Below are 25,075 nucleotides of genomic sequence, written 5' to 3'. Positions count from 1 at the left end.
ACATCAATCATATACTAAAACATAGAGTGTATTTCAATTACAATGTCACTTGTCTCATTGTTTGACCACTTAAGTTTACTATACAAAATGGCCACTTATTTTCCATCCATAGAGGAGGATGTGCTCCTGCTGATGTACTTTTGGGCTGAATTTAGATCGCAGTCTATTAGTACTGCGCAAGCGTCAACACCAATCCGTGAGCCTGACTCATTTGACTCGATTTTCAACAAATGCTGGTGCTCAAATTAATACCAGCCCTTTCGCCTACAACGCCACAAAATTGAGAAATAAAAAGGACTACAACACCCAGAAGGCTACGTGAAAAAAAGAGTAACAATCCTCAAGAACTGTATATCGATCTTTAAACTTAAACTTGGCCTCACTGTTGAACTGCTGGCATTTCCAGTTCAGCTAAAAGAAGAACGCGGAAACAAATTAACCTGGTTTGCTTTACTGACTCGAGAGCCTGCAACAATTTATTTCTTACTTTCTGTAGTTATTGAAAAATGCAGCATGTAACGCTTCTCGTGGAGCAGTCGTAAGTAACTCATAATACAAAGAATTACAATTTTTCTTTCAAATTTGGATTTTCTATGGGGGTTCCATTGACAGTGTATATAGAGATGGTAATTCAAAACAGAAGCAATATTTGAAGGCACTTTCACTGGATTCAGAGACCCCTAGATTAACGTGTGCAAACAAATGTACAGTTTTCCTTCTCTGGGAATAGGGAGAACAGCTTGCCCCGGAAGGAGCCACACGCAGAAAGATGCTGTTTCATCGACCCGGAAATGACGTCCTAAGTAGGCGGTGCCGGTAGTCAATATTCCATATGTGCTTTAATGGACTGCCTGAGCTGTTCGCACTCAGTTGATGGAAGCGTTGTGACTTACCACCGTGTAGGGGTAAAAGTGTCCCGCACGGATTTCGCGGGGCAGCCGGAATAAGACAGAAGAAAACGCAGTGACGCTGTCTGGTCAGTGAGTAAGTAGAAATGAGTTTTGTGCTCGTTATTTTTGTTCCTTTAGATTGATATTTTCACTGTCATTTGCCCCTCGCTAGGAAAGGCGCACAGATCTGTGAAATGGCATTTGAGAAATTAGGCCCATCGTTTGCAATGTAACGTAGTTGCAGTGCTTTCAAAATAGTTTAGTGTGTAAAGCTTTTACCTTACTTAACTATGGTGTGTAGCAATCCGCGGTAGATCTTGGCGTACCCCTTTCAACAATGGCCCACGGTAGGAATTGTTCTCTTTAATAAAGATGGGCAAGGTGGCATAGTACAAAGCCGGTGGTCTGGCTTTGTTCTAAGAGTTAAAGCACAAATTGAGTAAGAATTGATATGTAAGTGAGTCAACAGAGGACATTAAAAGTTATGTTTTCAAACCTTTCACTGCTGGGGTGTTAATGCATCACTGCTGGTGCTTTTTTTTCAACCATGTTTAAGTCTATATGTTAGTTGAAATCCTTTATCAATATTTCATTGCAGCCCGAGATTGACATATCGAAAGATATATTTTTTTTTAAAACACATTTTCTCACTATCTGGTCTGTTTCTCCAATGAACAAACATAAATCATGGAACACAAAAAATTGTGCCAGAATAACTGCTTTGTTCGCTCTTAATTTGATGACAAATTCGGGACTATGTGGAAAATATAAGAACTATAAGCTGTTTTAAATGTGTATGATGTAAAGCATGCATTAGTGCAAATTAGATCTTCCTTGCCCTGACTCACTTGCTGGTAGCCCACAAAGAATGAGGCTTGTCAAATTTTTAGCAATTGTTTTTACCTGAATATGGTAATTCCCTCCGACACGAAACATATTCCTGCTAACACTTGATGCCACAACTTTTTTCTTCTGAGTCATATATGTGTAGGGATATGAGCAATGTACAGGTGTTCTATGGGCTCGAGGTGCATGCAGGCAGTAAAGTGGGTGCAGTGCATTTTGGAAATTTAGAAAGCTACTATTCAATTCAATCTTTATTATGTTTTGGAACTCCGTGGAGGTCCACATAAAAGAAACACACAATACAAAGCTCCATTCATTACCAAAAAGACAATTTACAACAGTTACCGCAATACAAGACAATTCATAGATACATACTTCATAAGCAAGCCTTCAATAAATAGCTAAAAAGCATTTAAAAATGTTAAAACAGAATCTCTCATTTGGAGGGTTATATAGGGCAAACATAATAGAATTAGCATTTAAAATACCCATTTGCAAACATATTTGCCTTAACCATTTACGGCGAAAAGGACGCAGTACTAGACATATAAAAAGTACATGCATTCGGTCTTGGGTAGACAAGTGACAAAGGTCGCAAATTGCAGGGACTCCATACCATTTAAACAAGAGGTTATTTAGAGGTAGCAAGTCCTGCCTCAAGAGCAACCAGAATCTCCGAACGCTATAGGGCAAATTCCAAGTGACCTAGGGTTGCACACATTTTCTTGCAAATGAGACTGTTAGGGGATTAACACCTTTCTTAGCAAAAATCGAGGCGTAGTCCAATCTGTAGCTAAGGTCCCAGGAGGCCTCTTTTAAGACAGACTTTAGCTGGGATGCGGATAAGGAAAAGAGGATACTCTTCTCCAACTGCAGAAGCGATACAGCCTTTCTAAAATTTTTAACGATTAAGGAATATTCTCTGAAACTTCCCAATAATTCTCATAGTCCCCGCTTCTCCTCTGGCTAAGCTTGCAACCCAACGTATTACCGCTGCCAGGCCCTGCACCCAACTGCTGCGCAAGCCGAACTCAAGTCTGCAAGCGTCCACTGAGCAAGCGGAATTAATGGAGGTTACGCTTCTTAATAATTTCCCTTCAACCACATTTAAAAAATCCCAATGCCTTAGGTCGACCAATTCCAATCCATATAGGAGGGTAGAAGGAATTTTTGCCCTGAAGATCTCCAATAAATAAGAAAAATGCCTTCTTCCCATTGCCGAATACAGTGCACTTAAGCTTCTCCCTTGGGATAGGGCCTTCTGGGCATTGTCGACATGGGGTTTATCACTTAAAGAGTCTGAAATTAATTTTCCTAAGAACACATAACTCTTTACTACCTCAAGTTTGTCGCCTCCCACAGACCAGACAAAGTTCTCAAACTTATGTTTTTTCCGGCCTGAAATACACATTATTTTACTCTTTGCTGCATTGATTTTTAGATAGTGGGTTTCTGCATACAAATGTAAAGCAGGAGGCGTTTGGCAAGACCTTTAGGCATAAGATCCATTATTAAAATATCATCCGCATATAGCAGACATGAAATGTGTTTTCCACCCAAGACTGGAGCCATACCGTCACAAGAGGAGAGTGAGGCGGGTAGATTTGCAATATACAGAGAGAAAAGCAGTGGAGCAAGAAGGCAACCCTGCTTAAGGCCATTAATTGAAGGAATGATCTTAGACAATCCTCTATCTCCTCCTTGGAGAACTTGACACCATGTGTCTGTATGTAGCGCCTGGATCATATCTAACAATTGAGGGGGCATACCCAAAACAGATGGCTTTCTCCACAGCAGAGGGCGATCAACCTTATCAAATACTGTGGAGAAGTCTATGAAAGCCACATACACTCTTCCGCCACGTACCCTTATGTATTTATCAGTAATAATCTGAAGGGCGGAGAGATTATCCAGGGTTCCATTCCCCTTGCGAAAGCCTGTTTGTTCTAGTGGCAAAATTTGATTTAGAACCACCCACTCATTAATTAAGGACAATAAGCATTTAGAAAAAACCTTCCCGATAGCATCTAGGAGGGCTATTAGTCGATAATTATTGGGAAGATTTCTATCGCCCTTTTTAAACATGGGCACCAAGATGCTCCCCTTCCAAGAGGATGGTATAATTTTTTTAATGAAGCAGATCCTGAATAAAGGGAATAGAATTTTACTCCAAGATACTGGATCTTGTTTCAGGACTGATATCGGGAGTTTGTCCGGACCCATAGCTCCTGATGGTCGCATATCCTTAATGGCCAGTTCTATGGATAATTCAGAAGGGGACTCAATTGTGGAATTGATGTCTTCACCAATTCTCCTAAGTTCCACTCGCAGGTCATTCCTGGCATATAAATTTGAAATGTAATCTACCCAGGATTGTTCCGAGATAGGAATTGGGAGGGGACGCACTCTTGTACCGTAACCCTCCCCAATGAGAGTCCAAAACTGTGTAGATTTTCCTTGGACAGCAGCCTCCCGCAAGCCGATCCATAGGGAGTCCTCCTTTTTTCTTTTTTAATTTTTTTTCTTTACCCTGCTTCTCCTTCTTTTGAGGAGAGATATTTTCTGAAGTCTCTCTGCTGATCTACATATATATTGCTCCCTCACCAACTTATTTATTTCCTTGTTGAGGGTAATAACTGCTTTAGGGAAGGAGATCTTTCTTATGATTGAATTAGATTTATTTACTGTAGAGATAATCTCCTTCATAAAAGCCTCAAAAGAGGGTAGTTCCAACCCCTGCCAATTAACTAGGTTGTTTAAAGTTTTTTCAAGGATTGGCTCCAAACCCTTCATGGCTTTAAAATCCCAGAAGCATCTGCCTGTTTTTTTTTTTTTTTTTTAAGGAGACCACGTCACCATTAAGCGACCAAGGATCGGAGTTAGGAGGATCCACGGACAGTGTTAATATAATAACATTATGATCGCTGAAGGTTGATTCTATAACAACCAAATCCTTTAAAAGAGAGAAAATACAGTGGTCAACAATTACATAGTCCAAAATTGATTTACTTTGAGAGGAATTATGTGTATAATTAGCGGGGACATCAGACGGAAGCCTACCGTTGGCTATGAGCCCCTCCGTAATGTACAATTCTTCTAACAGTAGTTTACCCCGTTTATTTGTTTTTATATTTCCTGGAAAAAGGGCTTGGGGAATCTGCAGAGCCTCCTCTTTTGCTTTGTTTCTAAAAAGCTCTAGGCTAAAGTTGGAAACTTTGCAATTTAAATCTCCTACTAACAGAAAGTTAGGAGAAGGAACTGTCTCCTTGATTTGTCTAATAAAAACAAAAACTTGTTTTAGTAAAATATTAAAATAATCGTCTGGCGGTATATAGGCGTTTATTATCACGAAGGGATGCTTTTCTCCCCTACTATCTAAATTAAAAAGAGTCACAGCCTGAAAAAGATTACTGGGATCTACATAGTGGGAGAGATTCCACTTTATTCTATTGGTCAGTAGGCACGCAATTCCCCCCTTTGCATGTCCTCTATTTGAAGGGGTGGCTGCCACCTCCAACACAAAGTAGTCTCTCCCTACATCTAATTTGTTAACGCACCATGTTTCCTGAATGCAAATTACACTGGCATTCAAAGAGATAAGGTACTGTAGTTTTTCAGGGTTGTTGTTAATGGCAGCGGCATTCCAGGAAAGAACAGTGAAAAAGCTGCTAAAGGTGCGAAAACAATTTTGGGTTGTCTGTCACCTTGGTCGACAGGGCACCGGGTAACAGTTCCATTGCTGTTCATTCTCAGTTATACCCCTATTTATTATCATTGGTACGGGGATAACATGTGTTACTAGCCTTTTCGTTTTTAAGATACAAATCTTTAAATCTTCGAATGGCTGAGAAGAACCGGCTTGACCCAGGACCCGTTGATAGCCGTTCTCATGGTGGTTATTAACACTTGTAGCTAGAAAGGGCACCACGTCAATCCCCTGACTCTGAAAGATTTCTGCTTGATTTAGTATAAGATTCACTATCTACTTGGAATGGAACCTTACCCTAATAAATGACATGGCCCCAGTTCCTAATATCGTTACTAAGTCAATATCATTTGATTGAAGCAGTTTCAGACACTGTATATCCTTAAAGCATTTCAGCAATAAAGATCTATTCAATACCAAGTCAAGATCAAATAGTGGGAGAAAATCTAAAATCAATGAATCTGTATGGATTTCCACCGTATTATTAGAAGAGTTTTGAACAGGAACTACCCCTTCTGCCAATGTATGGAAAGAAGGGGCAGTGGGGTTATCAACGGTTGATACCACGGGAACAAATGTTCTTATTTCCACTACAGGAGAGTGGACCATGACCCTTTCATCTTCTACGTCCAAATCTCCAGAAATTGTATTAGAACAATTAGTAGTAATTTCATTGATTTTAACAGGAGGAACCACAGTATTGAATAATAAAATATTTGAATCATGCCTCAAGAACCCATTGTCGATCTCAACCTTAGCAGGGGGAGAGTTTTGGCAAACTTGGGAATCCTCAAACATTATTTGTCTCTGCCTCCTCTTTTTAAATCTACGGAGAGGCTTCCTCTTTTTTCCTTTACTCTTTTTTTGTTTTCCCACTTTCCCCTCAACCTCCATCCCCTTAAATTCTGGATCAAAAATGGGAAAAAGTGCCTTTTCTGCATTGGTGTCTGACAATACAACGCTTTTCTCATCTATAACAATGCCTGGTTCTAAATCTTTTATACAGTTATAAGCAGACGTTTTAAAAACTGGGCATAATTCCTTCATAGCTGAAGCAACAGGAATATTCTCGGAAGACAAACAAGATGCATTAGCTGGTGTTTTTTCAGGGAGTGGAATAGTACAAGGATCCAAGCAGGATTTCTTTTCTGGAGTTTTTTTTTTTTCATAACCAATTTTATTGAGCAGAAGAGTATCAAGAATGTGGTACCTTCACATACCAAGATCCCCACAACAGTATTAATGCAACAGTGATATACTCGGCAATCCATGAATCAAATGATGAAGCTCAGCTTTAAGGACGCCCTAACTGCCCACCCCAACCCCACCTACCCCCCCCCCCCTTACCCAACCCCCCCCCCCACCACACATGTACAGAGGCAACATAAAGACGGTATACATATAAGAATCAGGTATGATGCAACCAGGGCTTTGCCATTCGGGCCAGGAATGTCACTGCGATCAAATGTCCTCCTCTTGTTCCGCTGGGGGTTCCAAGGACAGGCCGCGGTAGTCGGCCCACCGCTTCCAAATCTTGAAATGTTTGCGCGGGCAACCCCGCGCCTCAAAGACTGGTTTCTCAAGGCCCATGAAGTAGTCCAGCCCAGCCCTCCATGCAGACAGGGGGGGAGCCCTTACAGATTTCCAAGCCCGAGCCAGGTCACGCTTGGCCACGACCAGGCCCAGGAGCAACAGGTGGCGCTTATACACGTTACCCCCAACCCCTTCCATAATGTGCAGCAGGCCTACTCTGGAGTTTTTAATAATAAAACCTTTAGGATTTGAGTGACAGATTCTAATACACAATCTGTACTACCCACAAATGTACTCAATAACGTTAGAATTGAAGATAATAAATGTTCCAAGGAAATCAGGGATTCTGATATAGGTTTCTCAGATGAATTTGTACTAGGAGCATTAATGGCCTCAATCCCCGTTATATTGAGCATCGGACTCTTTGACATATTAGTCTGGAAAGATAAATCTTGGGATTTGAGGGATGGAGTGCTACTGTAAAGATTTAAACCAGAGGGGGTAGCGCCAGTTGGGGTCTTTATAACCTCTAGTAATTTCCTTGACTCATCTGCCAGGTAGCGACCACACAACTCTAAGTCAATATCCAAAGGCTGAGAGTCCCCATTAATGACCTCTCGTGACTTGGAATGTCATTGGGAGTAGAGTTTTCAGATATTAATAAATCCTTAGTTTGATGTAAATTATCCAGGTTAGGGGCTGAACACTTATCATTCTCAGAAAGAATTGGAGGAGATGATAAAACACCCAAAGTTGAATGTAAGCTTAAATTTAGATTTCCCAATTCCGTCCCCTTCTTCACCTGATCAGGTACTGAGCTATTCAAGGGAGTTGAACAGGCGCCTTTATTAAAAGCAGTCATTTCTGGGGGTACCTTGTCCACCGTTTTCTCCTGTGAGAAGTTGGCCTGATATATAATGTTCACTATTCTAGTGAGCACTTTGTATCAGTCCAAACAACCCTTATTGATTGTTTGTAAGTCAACCTTATAGACCAGCTATCCTAGTAGCATGGATACGAGCAGTCTTCGGGCTAAACTCTAGAGGGCGTGTTAAGCCAGCTGTTATACCATCACATATACCCCTTGAACACCAAGTGAAAGGACACCACACAAGTGTTATGAAAATAAACAGGTATTTATTTAGATCACAACAGCCCTGTACTCTTTATGAGGACAGGGTACTAAGCACACAACAAAACTTTTACGAAAATACTTTAAGTTGCACAATTTACACAAATGCCCGAGGTTCACGAAAAACCATATACTACAAAAGTGGAATGCGAAATTGCTAGCAGGCAAGTTCTGTACTAATAGGCTTTGTAATCGCTAGGACTTGACTACTGAACCTTCAGATTACTAGCAGGAGGCCTAGGGGACTCGGGTGCAGAGTGTGCACTCTCACGCGGGATGCGGGACAAAGTCTATGGATGCTAGAATTTACAAAGTTAGTGTTATCGGACGAATCCGACAAGTTAGGCTGAAAACGAAAAAGGATCTGGACCCTTGGATAGTGAGGCTATGCTGGGGCACCGAAATGCCGAAGTTACCTAGCCCAGGGACTGCGGCTGCATAGGTCTGGAAAGACGTCGGGAATCCTCGTTGCAGTCTATGGAGCCTGAAAGGAGAAGTTGCTGGCAGGCGACCAGTGAAGAGATTCGGATGGATCCAAGCCTGGATCGAAGATGGAAGACACCTGTAAGCAGATGGGACCAAGTTCTGAATCACTAGCCAGTGATTAGATGGGCACCAGGATGGCACCGGATGGAGTCACCTCGACCAGGTGAGTGGGCGACGCTGGGCTCTGCAGTCTCACGGACCAGGAGGCGTTGTCGGCGACCAGGATGGAGGTGCGAGCTGTCCCACGATGGTTGCTGCTGTCGACGTCGCTGGACCCAGGATTGGGGCAACAAGTCTTGGCAAATTCAAGCCCATGCGGTGGACTCAAAATGGCGTCTGGAGTGGACCAGGAGGGTCCGGGGTGCTCCTCTTTTGGAGGGGAGCAAGGGCCAGTCTGGAGCAACCAAACCAGCAGTGTTGATGTCGTCGTCGGGAAGGCCACAAGCCAGCGGGCTAGTAGCCAGACAACGCGGTGAGCAGCAAAAAGCAGAAGGGCCCCACGCAGATCTGGTGGATGCTGGAGGGCTGAACTTCGGTGCTGGAGCTGCTCAGGGTTGGGGCTTCTCGGACCCCAAAGCACTCACTCGAGGATCCCTCGGCGGTCGTGCTGGGCAAGCGTCGTGCAATCTTGAAGATGGCCGGTCCCTCGAGGTCTCGTCTCAGCTGAGCTGACGATGTGGGTAGAGGTCAGAGGTGCCAGGGAAGCCGGTTCTCGTAGAGCTGGGCAGTCTTGATCCGGAGGAGAGACTTACAGCAGACCGCGATGCTTGGATGGTGCCTGCAGATGCAGGGTGACTACTCCTTGGCCACAAGGGAGAAATCTTGAGAAGAAGTCGAGAGTTCCTTTCGTAGAAAGTAGTTTCAGGATTCAAAGATGATCTAATTTGGAAGGGGGCCCGCTCCTATCTTTATACTAGGAAAAGGGGCTGGCACGCGACTAGGTCCTGCCCATGGGTGGGACCAGGAAGGGGGGTGGTTACACCCCTCTCCCATGCCGGACTTTCCCCAGCTCAGGGGCTGGTGTGCCCCTGGAACTGGTTCTAGCCGGCAGATGCATGGTGAGCACCGGGGTGCCACTTGCAGTCACCTTCCTCTAAAGCCCTGCCTACCCAGGATACACAAAACCCTGTCTGGGATGGTGCTAGCACCGCCCCTGACAGGAAACCCTTTGTCCAAGCTCCCCTCGCTGGAAGGACTCCCAGCTGCAGGGGGTCAGACTTGTGTCTGTGGTGGCAGCATCCATTTTGTGATGCTGAGGCTTGAGTTAACTTTAACCGGGGTTCACAGTTACATACATGTTGTGTCCCTCTAGAAGGGTGGAATGCTAACCCCGTCGCCAGAATTGGCGAGGGGTTAGTATTCCAATTCGTATGACCCCTTACTCGACATGTTTTGGTAAAGCGATACCAGAGTTAGCATATAACCGCGAGGATTATAATGCACTTAAGAGTATATGGTATGCGTTATCATGGAACAGCTATTAGGACTTGGTTCCGACTGCTGCAAACGGGCTCAGCTCATGCCAGAGCACCATCTCACACGATTCCAAGCACTCTGCCTTCAGGATTGTCAAGGCCTGCCATAGGAGTGACTGATAGGAATCTGTGTGTCCATTTTAGGGCTAGATATAGGTATACTATATCTAAAGCAAGGGGTGATTACACCACCTTGCCCCAGGTGTCGTGCAGCCAGTTGTGTCAGATTTAGATGGCCAGCCAGGGGTGGCATAATACATGCTGCAGCCCCTGGTAGGCCCTGGGTACACCTGTGCCCTGAGTTACAGGGTCTGATAAGGTGGCCCAGTACCAATTGGATATGTACCTAGTTACATGGAATCCATTTTAGAGAGAGAGCAGTATGCCTGGGGCCCTGAATAGCAGGGTCCCAGGTCAACTAAGTCGAAAAAACAGCAAAACACCAGGCAAAAAGTTGGGGGTAACCATAGTCGGGTATCCACCTTCCTACATCTCCCACAACAGAAATATCTGGCTTTGGCCCTTCAATTGGGGAGTTGATTCATCCTAGTTTCGCAGGGGGTTGGATCTTGTCTTTGCACAGGATCTTCATCCCAACAATCTCCCAGATCGAAGCTTTTTTGCAGTCCTGTTTCAAACTATGCTTTGAACACTGGTAGTACAATACACAATGCCAAAAGACGCTTTTAATAGTACTCAACGTTTAAAAAAGGCGAGTCAAAATAAGCGTATCAATCAAATTGCAAATGTTGAGGCAAATGTCGAAGTTTATAAGGGCTTGAATGGATACAAAATAGATATAATTAAAAATAAATATTAATAAGTGGGCCCAGCCCAGCCTACTTCGGCCGCTGAGGGCCACAGAGGGCCCTCCCTTTGCCCGGGCTTAGCCCCGGGCGCTCCCGCGAAGCGGGTGATGTTCGTGTTTGAAGGCGCCTCCTGGCGCGTGCCTGACGTCTCTGCCGCTCTGCCTGCTGGGAAAGGTAGTCCCCCACTCGGCGGCCGCTTGGTTGTGATAGCGGCGGCAGGGGGACTACAGGGCAGGGGCAGCGGTGACTGGGCAAGGTTTTAACTCTCCTGAGTTTGCAGGCAACAAAGGTCAGATTCAGCGGAGCGCCCTGCCCCAACGTCAGTGGTCGATCCTGGACTCAGCACAGGTGCATCTCTTTGAACAATTTTGCATGGTATTCCCTGGGCAATGCGGCAGGTGTAATCTTCAAGGCTAGGATAATTTCGTCCTTGCCAGCTCCCTGCAGTTTACCTAAAAAACATGCACATCCGCAGCCCAAACGGGTAGTAGAAAGCTACTAAAAGCATAACATCGGTTTAGTCTACCTGTCTTTTGGTAACTGGTATCACCCCAGAGCTCTATGGATACATACAACAGCCATGTATTTTTAACTTCGGGAAACCCTAAGCTTTATTTCACTGTGTGCCAGATCTTCCGCAGGCTTATTGTCTGGCTGTTAGCCGCACTGAGCCTGGCCTATAACTGATTTAAGCAACCCCCACCCCCTCCAAAATTGTAATTGTCTCCATCACGTTCCTGCTGATCCTCGTAACCACCAGCTTTGTTACTCTGGTCTTCAGAGCAAGAGGGTTCTAGAAACCTGTGGATTTTCTGTTGATTTGGGATACTAACTGGCAATAAACTTGGTATATTGCATTTGGGAAGTTTGACAAGCAGCTAAAGTAAAATGTCGGTTTAGGCAACCTGTCTTTTGTTTTAAAGTACATTTAGAGTTTTTGTTAATTTACGTTTTTGTGCATTATTTAGTTGCAGAAAGTGCATTTGCACTCTATTCTAATTGTACACACCCTATGATGTGTAGAAGTGTTTTCCTGCCCCTTATTAACTAGGCCTCAATCTGGTCCTGGGAGCTATCTTTTTCAAAATGGATGTCTTCCCCCTGCACATCTCACTGTCTGTTATTTCTTCCACACAAAGTCGTGCAGAATTTATATTCGTTATTTGCATTGCCATTATTTATGCTGTATTCAGTTAATCTGCCATGATACCGTCACATACTGTACCTTTACTTCAAGGACCTTCTTTTTAACTTACTGTACCCTTTGTATTCATAATGACTTGCTGTTAAGTATGTATCTCGTTTGTTCCAGCATCTCTGGAAGGCATTAGCATAGAGTGAGCAGAACAAATATTCATGCATTGGGATAGTTCTTAGGTGCTAAGGCAATGTGCTGTTTAATGACTGTTTTAATTTTTGATCATTTCATATACAAAAAATGTTAAACCCTGAATTTTTGGGGTGAGTTTTTTTTCTGTGCTACTAGGATTGCTGTCCGTTGCTCTCCTGATTTTGATGCTCACTTGGGTTTTAGTTTAGAATATTTTTGATTTTTGCACCTCTGTAATGTTTCATGTGCTGAAAGGTTTCATGGCAATTATTCTGTACAGTATTTGTTTTTCAAATACATCCTTTAGCAGAATAATTTAATCTAGATTTCAGTTTCCCGTTTTACTTGAGTCTATATTTGATGTGTTGGTAGGTACCTCACCTCAAGAAGACATTGCTTTATTGCGGTCTCCGATTCAGCACATTTTGGGAACTCTGTTGAAGTAAACATTAGTCTGCAAAATTGTACGGGGTTGGGGAGGGGGGTGGGGGTGGAGAAGGGGAATTCCTTTGTTGAAATCGGCATCTTTGGGTCGGCACCTTTATTCAAAGCTTATTTCTTGCGGTTTCCATGAACTCATTCTTTTTGCTTGTGGGCTCCTGTTTTAATCTAGAACATTTTGGGATTGCTCTATTGTTAGATATGTACTATTTATCGGTGTCTAAACAATGCACTTTCTGTAAAAATGTCTGCTGAAACATCCTGCATTTTAGGTTTTACAGATGTTCTCTAGCCATAAGCCCAGGTTCAGATGTACATTAGAAAACTTTACATTAGTAACTTTAACTAATCCAGAATTTCTAGTCCTATATAATTTTGCAATTGATGGATGCATGTTTGGTACACAGTGACAACTTTGTAAACCGTACCTTGATTGTTGGCCCATGGTATTGTGGGCTATTGAACACACTACAAAAAACGCAATGCTGGTCTACTGCTTGAAGAGTTTGTTTAAAGTAATGGTTCATTCGTTTTAAGGCTCTGTCTTATGTGCAAAAACTTACAGATACCAACCTTCTGACTGTTTGCTGTGCTTTCTCCACAATTCTCTGCCTTAGCTAGGATCCAGGTGCCATTTGGATTTTTAATTAGCATTAAGAAAAATTCAATCCACATCCATCTCCTCTGTGGGTCACAGACCTGGTCTGTGCTCCATCAAGGAGCCATGCACAACCTTTGTAGGAGATCACTGTCCACCCTGCATCTGGGACACTGAGGAAAGCAAGTCGTTTTTTATTTTTGGAGCCTGCTGTAGGCATCCGGGACGGCCTTTGGAGGATACTAAATGGAAGTAATTTGAGTCTAGAGTCCGTAGACACTTTGGGGGCTTATGAAAGCTTGAAAGCCCAGTCCCTACTGACTGTTGCTTGTACTTTAATATTCACTGTCTGTGATGTATTTGAAGATCTTAAACAATTTTACTGAATAGATTTAGTCAGTGAGATGCACTCTAATTACGCTTTGTGGACTGCTTTGCTCATTTGGACACTTGAATTGCTAACTAAACTAGGCCACTTACATACATTCTGAGATTTAAGTGTTTTTTTTTATTTAAAACTGTATTTTGATTAAATGATAATTATGCACTTCGATTTTTTTTTTTCTTTTTTCTTTTAGGAATAATGCCACAGAAATGTCTGTACATTCCATGCTGTGTGACCGAATTGCGGTGGCCAAGGATCTGATGAAAAGAGCCGAAACCATCTCCAAATCTCGAATTGGTGGCGTGGAAGGTGGAGCAAAATTATGCAGCAAACTGAAGGCAGAATTAAAATTCTTGCAGAAAGTGGAGACTGGTAAAGTGGTCATCAAGGAATCACACCTCCAGAGCACAAATCTTACACACCTCAGAGCCATTGTTGAGTCGGCGGAGAGCCTTGAAGAAGTGGTTAATATTCTCCATGTTTTCAGTTATGAAGATCAATGTGGAGAAAAACAAACACTCGTTGTTGATGTTGTTGCAAATGGTGGCCACACCTGGGTAAAAGCCATTGGACGAAAGGCAGAAGCTCTGCATAATATTTGGCTTGGAAGAGGCCAGTATGGAGACAAAAGCATTATTAAGCAGGCTGAGGATTACTTGCGAGCTAGTCACCAGCAGCCTGTTCAGTATAGCAACCCCCACATTATATTTGCTTTTTACAATGGTGTTTCCAGCCCTATGGCAGAAAAGTTGAACGATATGGGCATATCGGTTCGAGGGGACATAGTTGCTGTTAACTCCACATTGGAGCACTCTAAAGAAGAATGTTACGTAAGCAGTAGTGAGTCAGATGAGGAGGAGAGTACAGAGCTGTTGCAGGTTAGCAGAGTAGACCGAGAGACTGTTGTGGCCAGTGTTGCATTTCCTACAGAAATAAAGGTAGATGTGTGTAATCGGGTTAATTTGGATATTACATCATTAATTGCCTATGTGTCAGCCCTCAGCCACGGAGGCTGCTCTCTGATCTTTAAGCAGAAAGTATTGACGGAGCAGGCAGCTCAGGAAAGACAAGAAAAGGTCCTACCTCAGTTGGAAGAATTCATGAAGGGTAAGGAGCTCTTTGCTTGTGAATCCGCTGTGAAGGATTTTCAGTGCATTTTGGAAACATTAGGTGGACGAGGTGAGAGACAGCGAGCTTCAGTATTTATGGATAAAGTTCACGTGGTACCAGACCAGCCATCCGAACGTGCCTTGAGACTGGTAGAAAGTTCAAAAATAAATAGTCGCTCCATAATGATTTTTGGCACTGGAGATCACTTAAAAGCCATTACAATGACTGCTAACAGTGGTTTTGTCAGGGCAGCTGCTAACCAAGGAGTCAAGTTTAGTGTATTTATTCACCAGCCGAGGGCCCTGACCGAGAGCAAGGAGCCAACCGCCACACCTTTACCAAAGATCTGTTCAAGTAGCAATGGTTTTTGATTCCTATAACCTTGCTGACACTCAGGTTAATGGCTAAGTTCAATTTTGTGTAAAACCTTATTGTAATCACCTTAAAATTGATATTGGAAAAAAAATGTGCGCTGTCTTGTCAAATTAAAATTACTAAGATGTTTTAATTAAAGGACTTGAACACTACTTAATGGCTGTGATTCTCTTAATTTATTTATTTTTACACTTGAGCATTAAATCAATATTCTTTTCCAGCTTTTACCACCTCGTTTCATTTAAATCACAGGTCTGTCTTAAAAGCTATAAGGCGCTTGCATTGGGGACAGAATTAAGTGCAGGATTGCCACCAAAAGCTGCTTCCAGAGCCACAGTCTAGGCAGTGTCATAAAATTCTTTTTTTTTTTTATTTCAAATCGTTTTTATTGAAGTAAGAAAACAAAGCAAAAGACATTACATTAAATCTTCCATCAAAAGTGAATTACTACAGATGTTGTCAGACTAATACAGAAACTACAAATGATAAAAAATAAAGAGAAGAATCACTCTTGCTTGTCACGTGGTTATTGATCAATTTGTTAAACACTTGACGTGCGGATGAATGGGAATAGCTCTGACATATTAACTAGGATCACACCCATATAACCATGATACTATTACATGGTCGTATTGCTTCAAGGCGGCTCAAAATGGAGGGATGAATCGTCTAGCGACTTCCATAATTTCTTATTGGATGGACACCACGTAGAGGACTGTAATGCCTGATTCGTGGCACCTCTCAGGAAAGACAGCCATTCCTGCCAAATTTTAAAATTTACTTCCTTAAAACATTTCCACTTGCATAAAACAACCTTACATGCCAATGTCAACATTAAATCCAAAAGCTGGCGATCATGCTCATTTGCCAATCGCGGTTCCAACCCCCCTAAAATGACATATACAAATTACTTCATTGGCTTTATCTTAAACACGTGATGAATGCATACAAATATTTTTTCCCAATATTCTCTCAGCAGGGGACAGTTGAGTAACATGTGAGGAAGATCACCAGTCCCTGATTGGCAATTCCAGCACTCCGGGGAGTCACGTAATTTACATTTAAATAGCTTTTCCGGAGTCCAGAACGACCTATTTATGAGCATATACTTCGTCTGGAATAGGATGGGTGATACTTTGTGGGCAAGTGCTGATTTATGAATCAATTCCCAATCCCACTCTATCCCTGTGGAGTTAGGTTCCGCTTCCCATTTCGCTTCCACTGCTTTGTGAGATTTGCTGGGCAGCGGTAACAAGAATTTATACACCTTGGAAACGAAGTGACCTGAGTGCATAATGCGTGGGAGATGTGTTATCAGCCACAGAGTGTAGGGTGTGAAGTTACGGCTGGTTAATGTCGCCTTGACTTTTAGAAAATGATAGAAGTCTATCGGGGCTAGGTCAAACTTCGTCTGTAGGCTTGAGAACGGGATTGGTTCGCTGTTGTCATACAAGTCTCCGGCCAGGTTAATACCTTTTTCGGACCATGACTCCCAGAAGAGTTCCACACCCGTGTGTTTAAGGTAGGGGTTTCTCCATAATGACATGCATGATGATTTAGAGAATGTCAATTTGGTTTTATGCGTTTGGTCAAGTCTAAGTAGGGCCCTTCTGGTCTTTAACTATATGTATCTGGAGTGAGGTAGGTGTGACAGATCCATGGTGATTTAAGACTCAAGCGGAGCCTTGCCTACTATTGATCTCTCAATGTTAATCCACACAGGAGTGTAAGTTGGTGATTTTATTAACCATTGAGCACCTTGCTTACAAAGAAAGGCTGTCTGGTAGTTCCTGAACGATGGCAGACCCAGGCCACCTTTATCTTTTGCCAGTTATAGTTTCTTTAGAGATATCCTGGCTTTCTTGCCCCGCCACAGGAAGTTACCAAACAGCTGGTCTATTTTTAAGACAAAATTATTAGAGAACGTCATAGGGAGCATACTGGCCAGGTAGTTAACTAAGGGTGTTGACATCATTTTGAGAGTTTCAGCCCTGCCCCACCAAGAGAGAAATTTCGGGGACCAACTTTCTAGAAGAGTAGATATTTTTTTCAAAGTCGATTCTTCATTTATTTTTAGAGTGGAGACCAAATCCTTATCGAAGTCCAACCCCAGGTACTTAAAGCATTTGGGCTGCCATGTAAGACCAGAATCCCCCAAGATCCCCTTGTCCCCTATATTGTTTAGCAGCTTGACCTCCGTCTTGTCTTTATTGAGCTTGTAGCCCGAAACCCTCAAATTCTTCAATGTCCGACATGAGTGCAGACACTGCCTCATCCGCCCTTTCAGATAAGACAAGCACATCATCTGCATATGCTGTCAATTTAACCGTGCAGTCTCCAAAGGGTATACCTGCAATTTTAGGATCTTCCCTTATATGATATAAGAACGGTTCAATTGCCAACAAAAATAACGAGGGTGATAACGGGCACCCCTGCCTCGTACCTTGCTTTAAGCAAAAGGAGGATGAGAACGATCCACCCGCCCTTACTCGCGCCGAGGGGCAGCAATAAAGTGACATCACTAGCCGTGTGAATGTTTCCCCCAAATTAAATTTATTGAGGACTGCTTTGAGAAAGACCCAATCAACCTTATCGAAGGCTTTTTCGGCATCTAACGTTATTGCCACTGTAGGGGTGTCTAGAAGTTTAGATTTCTCTAGCACATGCGCCAAAATCCGTGTGTTATCACTGGACAACCTATGCTTTAGGAAGCCCGCTTGAGATGGATGGACTAGTTGTGGGAGCACCTTTTGAAGACGTGCGGAGAGTATCATTGCTAGAATCTTACAGTCAATATTAATTAGTGAAATTGGCCTGTAGTTTTTTGGGAGCGATGGATCTTTCCCTTCCTTCGGGAGCACTGCAATTGTTGCCTCCGCCAGAGTGCCTTTTACTTCACCAGAGCTATTTATTTCTTGGAATAGGTTTAGCAACGGCCCAGTTAACATAGTTGGGAATGTTTTATAGAATTTTGCTGTAAAGCCATCTGGGCCTGGTGCCTTCCCTGATTTCAGTTTTTTAATCGCACTTTCTACTTCTTCAGCACTAATTGGGCCATTTAGACTAACCTGGTCTTCAGCGGTCAACCTTGGAAGGTCACACTCGTCCAAATAATTCTTAATTTTATCTTCCTCCACCTTTGTACTTTTTGCGTACAGGTCCTCATAGAACACCCTAAATACCTCAGCTATCTTATCTGGATCAGAATGTGAGTTCCCTGAGGCGTCCTTAAGGATGTTAATACAGTTTTTTTGTACTTTAAATTTCAAATATGAAGCTAGACTCTTTCCTGCTTTATTGGATTCACAAATCTTAAACCTCTTCCCTTTGTCTAGCCAAACTCCCGCCCTTTCACTTATTAACTTATTGTGTTCATATTTCTTATTTGCCAGAGCATAAAGAGTCATATTGTCTCTTAACCTTAGATGTTTACTTTCAAGATCTCCAATTTCACTTTCAAGGGATTCTAATTTCGCGTTATAATTTTTATTCATGGCAGACCTAATCTTGATACATACACCCCGTATTGTACTTTTCATAGCATCCCATCTAGTAAGATCAGATGTGTCCCCCTCTTTATTAATTTGCAGGTAAGAGACAATGGCAGCTTGTATTGTAGATCTGTGTTGAGCATCGCTTAATATCTCATCATTCAGGCGCCAAGACGTCTGCCGGGGAGATGATTTGGCATTTGTAATGGACAGGGAAATGCAAGAATGATCCGACATCACACGAGGCTCTATGTTGGTAGATTCTATTCTGGGTACCCCGTTCTGTGTTATGAGGATGTAGTCAATCCTGGAATATGAATCATGCAGTGTAGAATAAAAGGTATAATCCCTCCCTGTGGGATTCTGGAGCCTCCACGCATCCACTAAATGAAAGCGTTCACACAGATTATTGAAGGCTCTATGGGATTTGTTTGGTTTGAAAGGGCAGTGGGAGTCCCTATCTAGCGTTGCGTCTTTTGGAAGATTAAAGTCACCACCCACTATGTGAACAGCGCTATCTGGGATATTTTCCATATGTTTATTTAAGTCCTCCCAAAACTTGAGGTCACTGGTGTTAAGAGCATATATGTTCGTTACATAAAATTCCGTATTTTCTTTGCTTAGTTTTGCCGTAACCCACCTCCCGTCTGAGCTAGCCTCATGAGATAAAACCTCCACCTTTGATCTCTTCGCGACAAGAATCAACACCCCATTCTTTTTGTGTACAGATTCTGCACCCACAACCTCGTTGTAAAACTTGTTCCTCAAGTGGTAAAACAGCTTAGCTTCCAGTTTCGTCTCTTGTAACAATACAATATCGCCTTTCAATCTGCGCACATAATCTAAGATTTTTTGTCTTTTGATAGGCTGGTTCAGACCTTTAACATTGAGTGACAATATCTTCATCTTGTCCATATTACATACTCCCATCGGAGTATTCACAGCGTTATGTGTGAACAGTTAAAGAATGCTTCATTTGGAGAAAGACGTACATCACACTTGACCAATTACAAAATGTTGGTCTTCCATCTCCCTGAGACTTCGAGAGGACATATGAGTGAACACAGAGGCTATAACCCACATCACCATCAAGTGTCAGTGCAGTAGTGAAAATGCAAGCAAGAAGAAGAAAAGAAGAAGAAAAAGAAAGAGAAAAAGAATCAAACATAAAAGACAAGTAACACATACCCGAACCCCCAATCCCCTCGACCCTCCACCCTTCCCACCCCACCTGTATTTTGTAGGCATGGCGATTGGAGAGAGAGTGCAGTGCAGCCTCCCCGTGCCTAAACATATCCATATTCTTTGGAGCATTCAAGACTATTAACATTTACTCAAAACTTGTGAGTTGTTCTAACTATCACAACTATCACGACTATCACAACTATAATAAATCATGTACCAAGTAACCTTGCACGTATGACGAAATGCAAAGACTGCAAGATAAGAGATAAACGAAACAAGGCATTACCTTCATTAGACTGAGTGTCAGGACCCACATTAATACCAGCTGGTAAAGTTATAAAACTAAGTAGTGAGGTATGCGAAAACGCATTACACGTATTAAACGAAATAGCTCAAGGTAGAAGAATACAAATGTTTAAACATGGATACCACAGTCAGCACCTTAAACCTGGGCCCTCAAAGTATCCTGAAAAATTTATATAAATGTATAGAATGTGTATAATACGGATACATATATGGAAATACAAACTCCGAATCAGAAAGTCTTAAACTTTGGCCATAATCCTTATTTCCAAAGTACCAAATTCGTGTGACATAATAGCTGAACATATTCAATTGCTCTGCTTAACAACTAGGAATTGAAAACCATTGGAGAATGCGTGTAGCAGGATACCCTTCATTTATAACCTGAGGCTGAAGCCTGGTCAGCGAAGCTTTCAGGATTATTCGTCTCCATGTCCAAGTCCTCAGGGCCATCCAGCATACGTTTCAATTTCAGTGGATCTGAAATGTGTGGAGCGCCCTGAATAATCACTCGATACCTTGCCGGACCAATGAATCCATATTGGAAGCCCCTTTTCTTCAGTTGCGGTCGAAGCGCCTAGAATGCCTTCCTGACTTCCACCGTCTCTTTACTGTAGTCTTGAGATATATAGACCTTAGCAGACTTCCACAGAATGTGATTGTTTTTACGCATGAAGGTAAGAATCTGTTCTACATGCTGGTACCGGAGTGGTTTGCAAACAATAGCTCTGGGACCCTTTTGATCCTTTGAGATCCTGGCCAGGACTCTGTGGGCTCTATCAAATTCTAGTGGGTGTACAAACGTCATGTTTGTAGCTTGGGTAAACCAGGACTCAAGAAAAGCCACGCAGCTCCCCAGTTGATCCTCTGAACCTTCCGGAATTCCAAAAATGCGTAGGTTCCCCCTTCGATTACGGTCCTCCAATTCAGCGAGTTTCCCTGTTGTTTGATCCGCTGCTATACACAAGCGTTTAACTGCGTTGCAGGTCTTCACTTCCATATCCTCGAGTTTGCTAATCCTCGTTTCCGCCTCTAAAAGTTTTGCATTGGTATCGCGGTTATCTTGTCTGATTGCTGCCACTTCTTCTTTTGTCGCTTTCGCCAGATCCCTGACTTCATCAAGTCTGCTAAGTATTAAATCTATTGGATCCGGGTTATCCTTCCTCCCTTTGCCAGGTGAGGGCAGATCAGACTTAAGTCTCTTTAGACTTTTTGCTAGCTCTTTGTCTGACATGTTTATTCGTGATGTAGACTGACTGATGTAGACTGACTGATCGTGGGCAGTGATTCACCTGATTTGTGCCTGACCGCCGTGACGCACTTTCTTGTCCAGGCTCCGGAGAATTTTCTATTTGTTCCTATCTGGTCCCCAGATGACCATTGAGAGAGCCGAGATAGCCAGGCACCGGCAATCAATGAAGCTGACCGTTCGTTCTATCAAGTCGAACACTGTGCTGAAGGCGCCATTCTTAACTCAGGATGAAAGTTTGCGTCACCATTTTGGAATATACCATAGCTTAAAATACGCAATATGTGTGGAGTGGAACTCTCACTCAATCGCATTACAGTGACACAGCGTGTGGTAGGCGCACTCTCCGATCATACATTCAGAATCTTCACTTTTTTCAGTCTTTACCAGCTTCTGCCCATTATAAAACAACAACTAATCATACCTTCATGTTGAGCCTGCACCCAACCATCATAGCATATGAGATTGTGGCAGCCCTGGTGACTTAGCAGTGTCAAGGTAATTGGGATGATTTGGGAACATGGTCAGACCTCGCATATAAGATCAGTATCAATCCTCAGGGGCCAAAATCATCCCAGAAAGCACATTTCCATTTATCCTCAAGTTACCGATTTTAATGTTATTAGTGAATCCAATGATCAGACGTTTTTCAGGCACAATCGTTTTTAATTCCTTAATCCCGGTGGAAACGCTCATATCATGTGGGTAGAATCAATCTGTGGACCTGCAGTTCTTAATAATATGCGTTACTCCGCCATTTTGTATGATGCGAGTGGTGGCTGCTTTCTGTGCTCGTTTTTTGTGCCTGCCAAGCGTTTCATTTACTCACGGTTCTTCACCCGCTACCCTTTCCATGCCACTCACAGACCGATTCACCGGCGGAATCCTTTGAAGTCTGCTCTCATGTCATGGAACCTCGATCTCCGTCTGCCGGCGTCTTCGTCTTCAGCGGCTTGCTGGGCGGACACGTCGCCTTCCTCCCGCCGTCCTTCACCAGCGCCCGGCAGCGTCCGGAGCGGAGCTGCCAAGCATTCAAAACCGGACTTCTCCTTCACGCAGCTCGTCGACTGAGCGCTCTATGTGACCCGCTCACATTCCGCCGTCCGACTCTTTTATTTTTCTCGGCGCTGGAGAGGGTTATTACGCTCCAGATCAAGGCGATTCCTTCAGCACGGGCAGAGGGATTTAGAGCGCCACCATCTCCCTCGGCGTCCAAACCACGCTATAAGGCGCTTGCATTGGGGACAGAATTAAGTGCAGGATTGCCACCAAAAGCTGCTTCCAGAGCCACAGTCTAGGCAGTGTCATAAAATTCTAATTCATTTTATGACCTCACCTATGGCCCTCAGCTGTCCTTCAGTTTGATAGTTGAGGCTTTGGCTATTAGGCTAACCAACAACCCCATCTAAGAGAATTATATCATAATTACATTAAATGCAACCCCTCGCTAAATGATTTGTCATTTAAAACATGGCTCGTACATACTAGACACCTATCACTACAAACTGTCTTCTGATTTCTAGTCCCTTTTATCTGCTAGTCCATTTATACCACAGAGCAAGCAGTACATTCTTTTGGAATTCTGTCCCCCTCTGACCTCTAATGGTATTTTTCTTATTGAATACTGAATAATATTGTAAACCCCACCATGGTCTAGGTGGACTTACAATAGACTGTTTGCCTGTTAGTATTACAGCACAGATGTTAAACTGCTTGACATTACTACAGTGCAACAAAATTGGCACAAACAAAAAAAAAATTCTGCCTCAAAGAATGTGTATTATATTAAATGTAAACAGGGACAGAACTCTCCTAATAGTCGAAAGACTTTACATAAGAGTTGGGAACCCCAAACAACAAGGATATGAAGCAATAACAACCAATATAATGATCATAAAGTTGCTTCAGCTGAAAGGGATTTAGCAAATTTCTGTCAGGAGCAGTCGCGGACGTTGAGGGCTTGAGGAGTTTTATGCTGATGCCTTTGGAACTTGCTTATTAGCCCTACCTGCCTGGACTCTTGGGGTGATTGTTTGCAGCAGCGAGGCGGTGTTGGAGCGGGACTGCGGGTCCCAGCAGTCGCAGCGGCGCTCCATCGGCCGCACCTGGGGACTCTTCCCGTCCCTCACCTGTTGCTACTTAACCACGCCCAGCCCGCGTTACACGGGACACGCGCCTGGCGAAGCCCGGGCCAAGGGCGGGCCCGTTTTAGCCTGTTCAGGACTGGACGGGCCACCCCCCTTTCAGCTGATGTGTGGCATTGACTTGTGAGTACATTGTATCTTTCTCTATTGTCACAGACTTGCCGGGTTTACATTCATGCCCCCTAAGGAGGCCAAGGGGAAAGCGGACGACGTTAACCTCACGGGAACTATGGACCAATTTATAACAAGGATGAACTGTGTTATCGATGAGGGGATCACGATTATGGAGCGACGTGTATCCCAGGACCTCGCAATTGCAAGAAGGTCTTCAATGGGAAATATTGCTAATGCACGGACTCCTGTCCATCAAGGCCTTAATAGTGGTATTGGTGCATCACCAATTATAGAACTCCCCACTTTACAGCCACCATCTTATGATATATTGCATGTTTCCTCTAGAGAACAGTCCACGGTTTCTGAATCGTTATTGCTTTCTCCCCACAAGCTGCCCACCGTGCCCAATGTAGTTAAGGTACACAATACTAGACAATTGCGTGAGAGAAACCCAGGGGCAATTCCCAAGTATAAGCAAGGGCTGCCAACTAACAATGGGGTAAAGAAAAAGAAAGCCCCAAAAAATATTCAAGTAATTCCAGCTACACTGGAGCAGCTTGTTGTGGGTGACTCAGCAAGCCTAGTTCCATCCTTAGTTGAGCCTACACCAACTAGGCTGGTGCATCAGACCGCAAGCGGGAGGTTAAGTCAAGGCGGCAGGGTAGGGGTGATGGACCCCGAGCCACCCGCTATATATGATACACTTAGACTTCTCCTACTCCCACTTGAGGATAGATTGGGTAAGATCGAACAGCACCTAAAAAGGATCAAGCGTGACTTTAAGGGAATCGCTAATTCCCTATTAAAGGATGCTACTCCCATGGCTACCCAATCACTAGCTAAAGCCAGTGGAACTAATGCTCCAGTTGTCCTGAAGGACGCTGTAGCATTGAACGTTGCCCATAAGGCTCCAGTTGCACCCCTCAACAAGGATCTAACAGCTGCCAATGCAAGTAAACCTTGCCAGCAAAATGTACCTCAGGTCAGTGAGGGTGGAGGGGTTCCCTTAGCCCAGATTCTCAAGGGGAAAAATATTATAAATGTACCCCCGGAAGTATGTCCATCTGTGGTAATTCTAGCAGAGGTTCCAGAATTGGGCAAGCATGAGGTGGAGTCCCCTACAACATTGAGGAACAGGGTTGTCCATTGGTTAAACATAAACAGACCACTGCCCTTACATATTGTGTGTAAAATACTTATGGTCCGAAGGGTGCCATGGATTGGCCATCTGGCCAAAAACATAAGAGGGGGTTGCATTCTAGTTAATTTTAGCGACCCCAGATCTGTTGAGTATATTTGCAACTGGAGATACCCCAGCCCAGGAGCGACTATCCGCTCCCTTCCACTGTCTTATTTCTATCCCCCAGGTCATTTCACTTCATTCGCAGATGGCTAGACAGTGGTGCAGCGGAACGGGAGGCGGCCACCCCAGGGGGGCTGACCAGGGTTGTTCTTATCCTTGGACACTATCCC

General features: G+C 43.4%; 1 protein-coding gene across 2 annotated transcripts; it reads left to right on the top strand.

Moving 5' to 3' along the window:
• Positions 1–210: 210 nt before the first annotated feature.
• Positions 211–15,268, top strand: C4_1H7orf25 (chromosome 4_1 C7orf25 homolog). Of its 2 annotated transcripts, none has more exons than XM_086964871.1 (2): positions 211–976; positions 13,825–15,268. In XM_086964871.1, exon 2 carries the CDS (start codon positions 13,841–13,843, stop codon positions 15,110–15,112), a length of 1,272 nt encoding a protein of 423 aa, XP_086820997.1. In that variant the 5' UTR covers positions 211–976; positions 13,825–13,840; the 3' UTR covers positions 15,113–15,268. The 2 variants fall into 2 exon arrangements, with proteins under 2 accessions (XP_086820997.1, XP_086820996.1); XM_086964870.1 differs by having other exon boundaries at positions 530–984.
• The last annotated feature ends 9,807 nt before the right edge of the window (positions 15,269–25,075 follow it).

The sequence above is a fragment of the Lissotriton vulgaris genome, chromosome 4_1 (genome assembly GCF_964263255.1).
Source record: "Lissotriton vulgaris chromosome 4_1, aLisVul1.2, whole genome shotgun sequence".
Lineage (NCBI taxonomy): Eukaryota > Metazoa > Chordata > Amphibia > Caudata > Salamandridae > Lissotriton > Lissotriton vulgaris.
Note: the sequence above shows the minus strand (reverse complement) of the source record. Positions and strands in the feature narration are given on the sequence as shown.

Bases quoted from the DNA above. Each gene is read 5' to 3' on its own strand.
- C4_1H7orf25 (XM_086964871.1), top strand. From the start codon at position 13,841: ATGTCTGTACATTCCATGCTGTGTGACCGAATTGCGGTGGCCAAGGAT.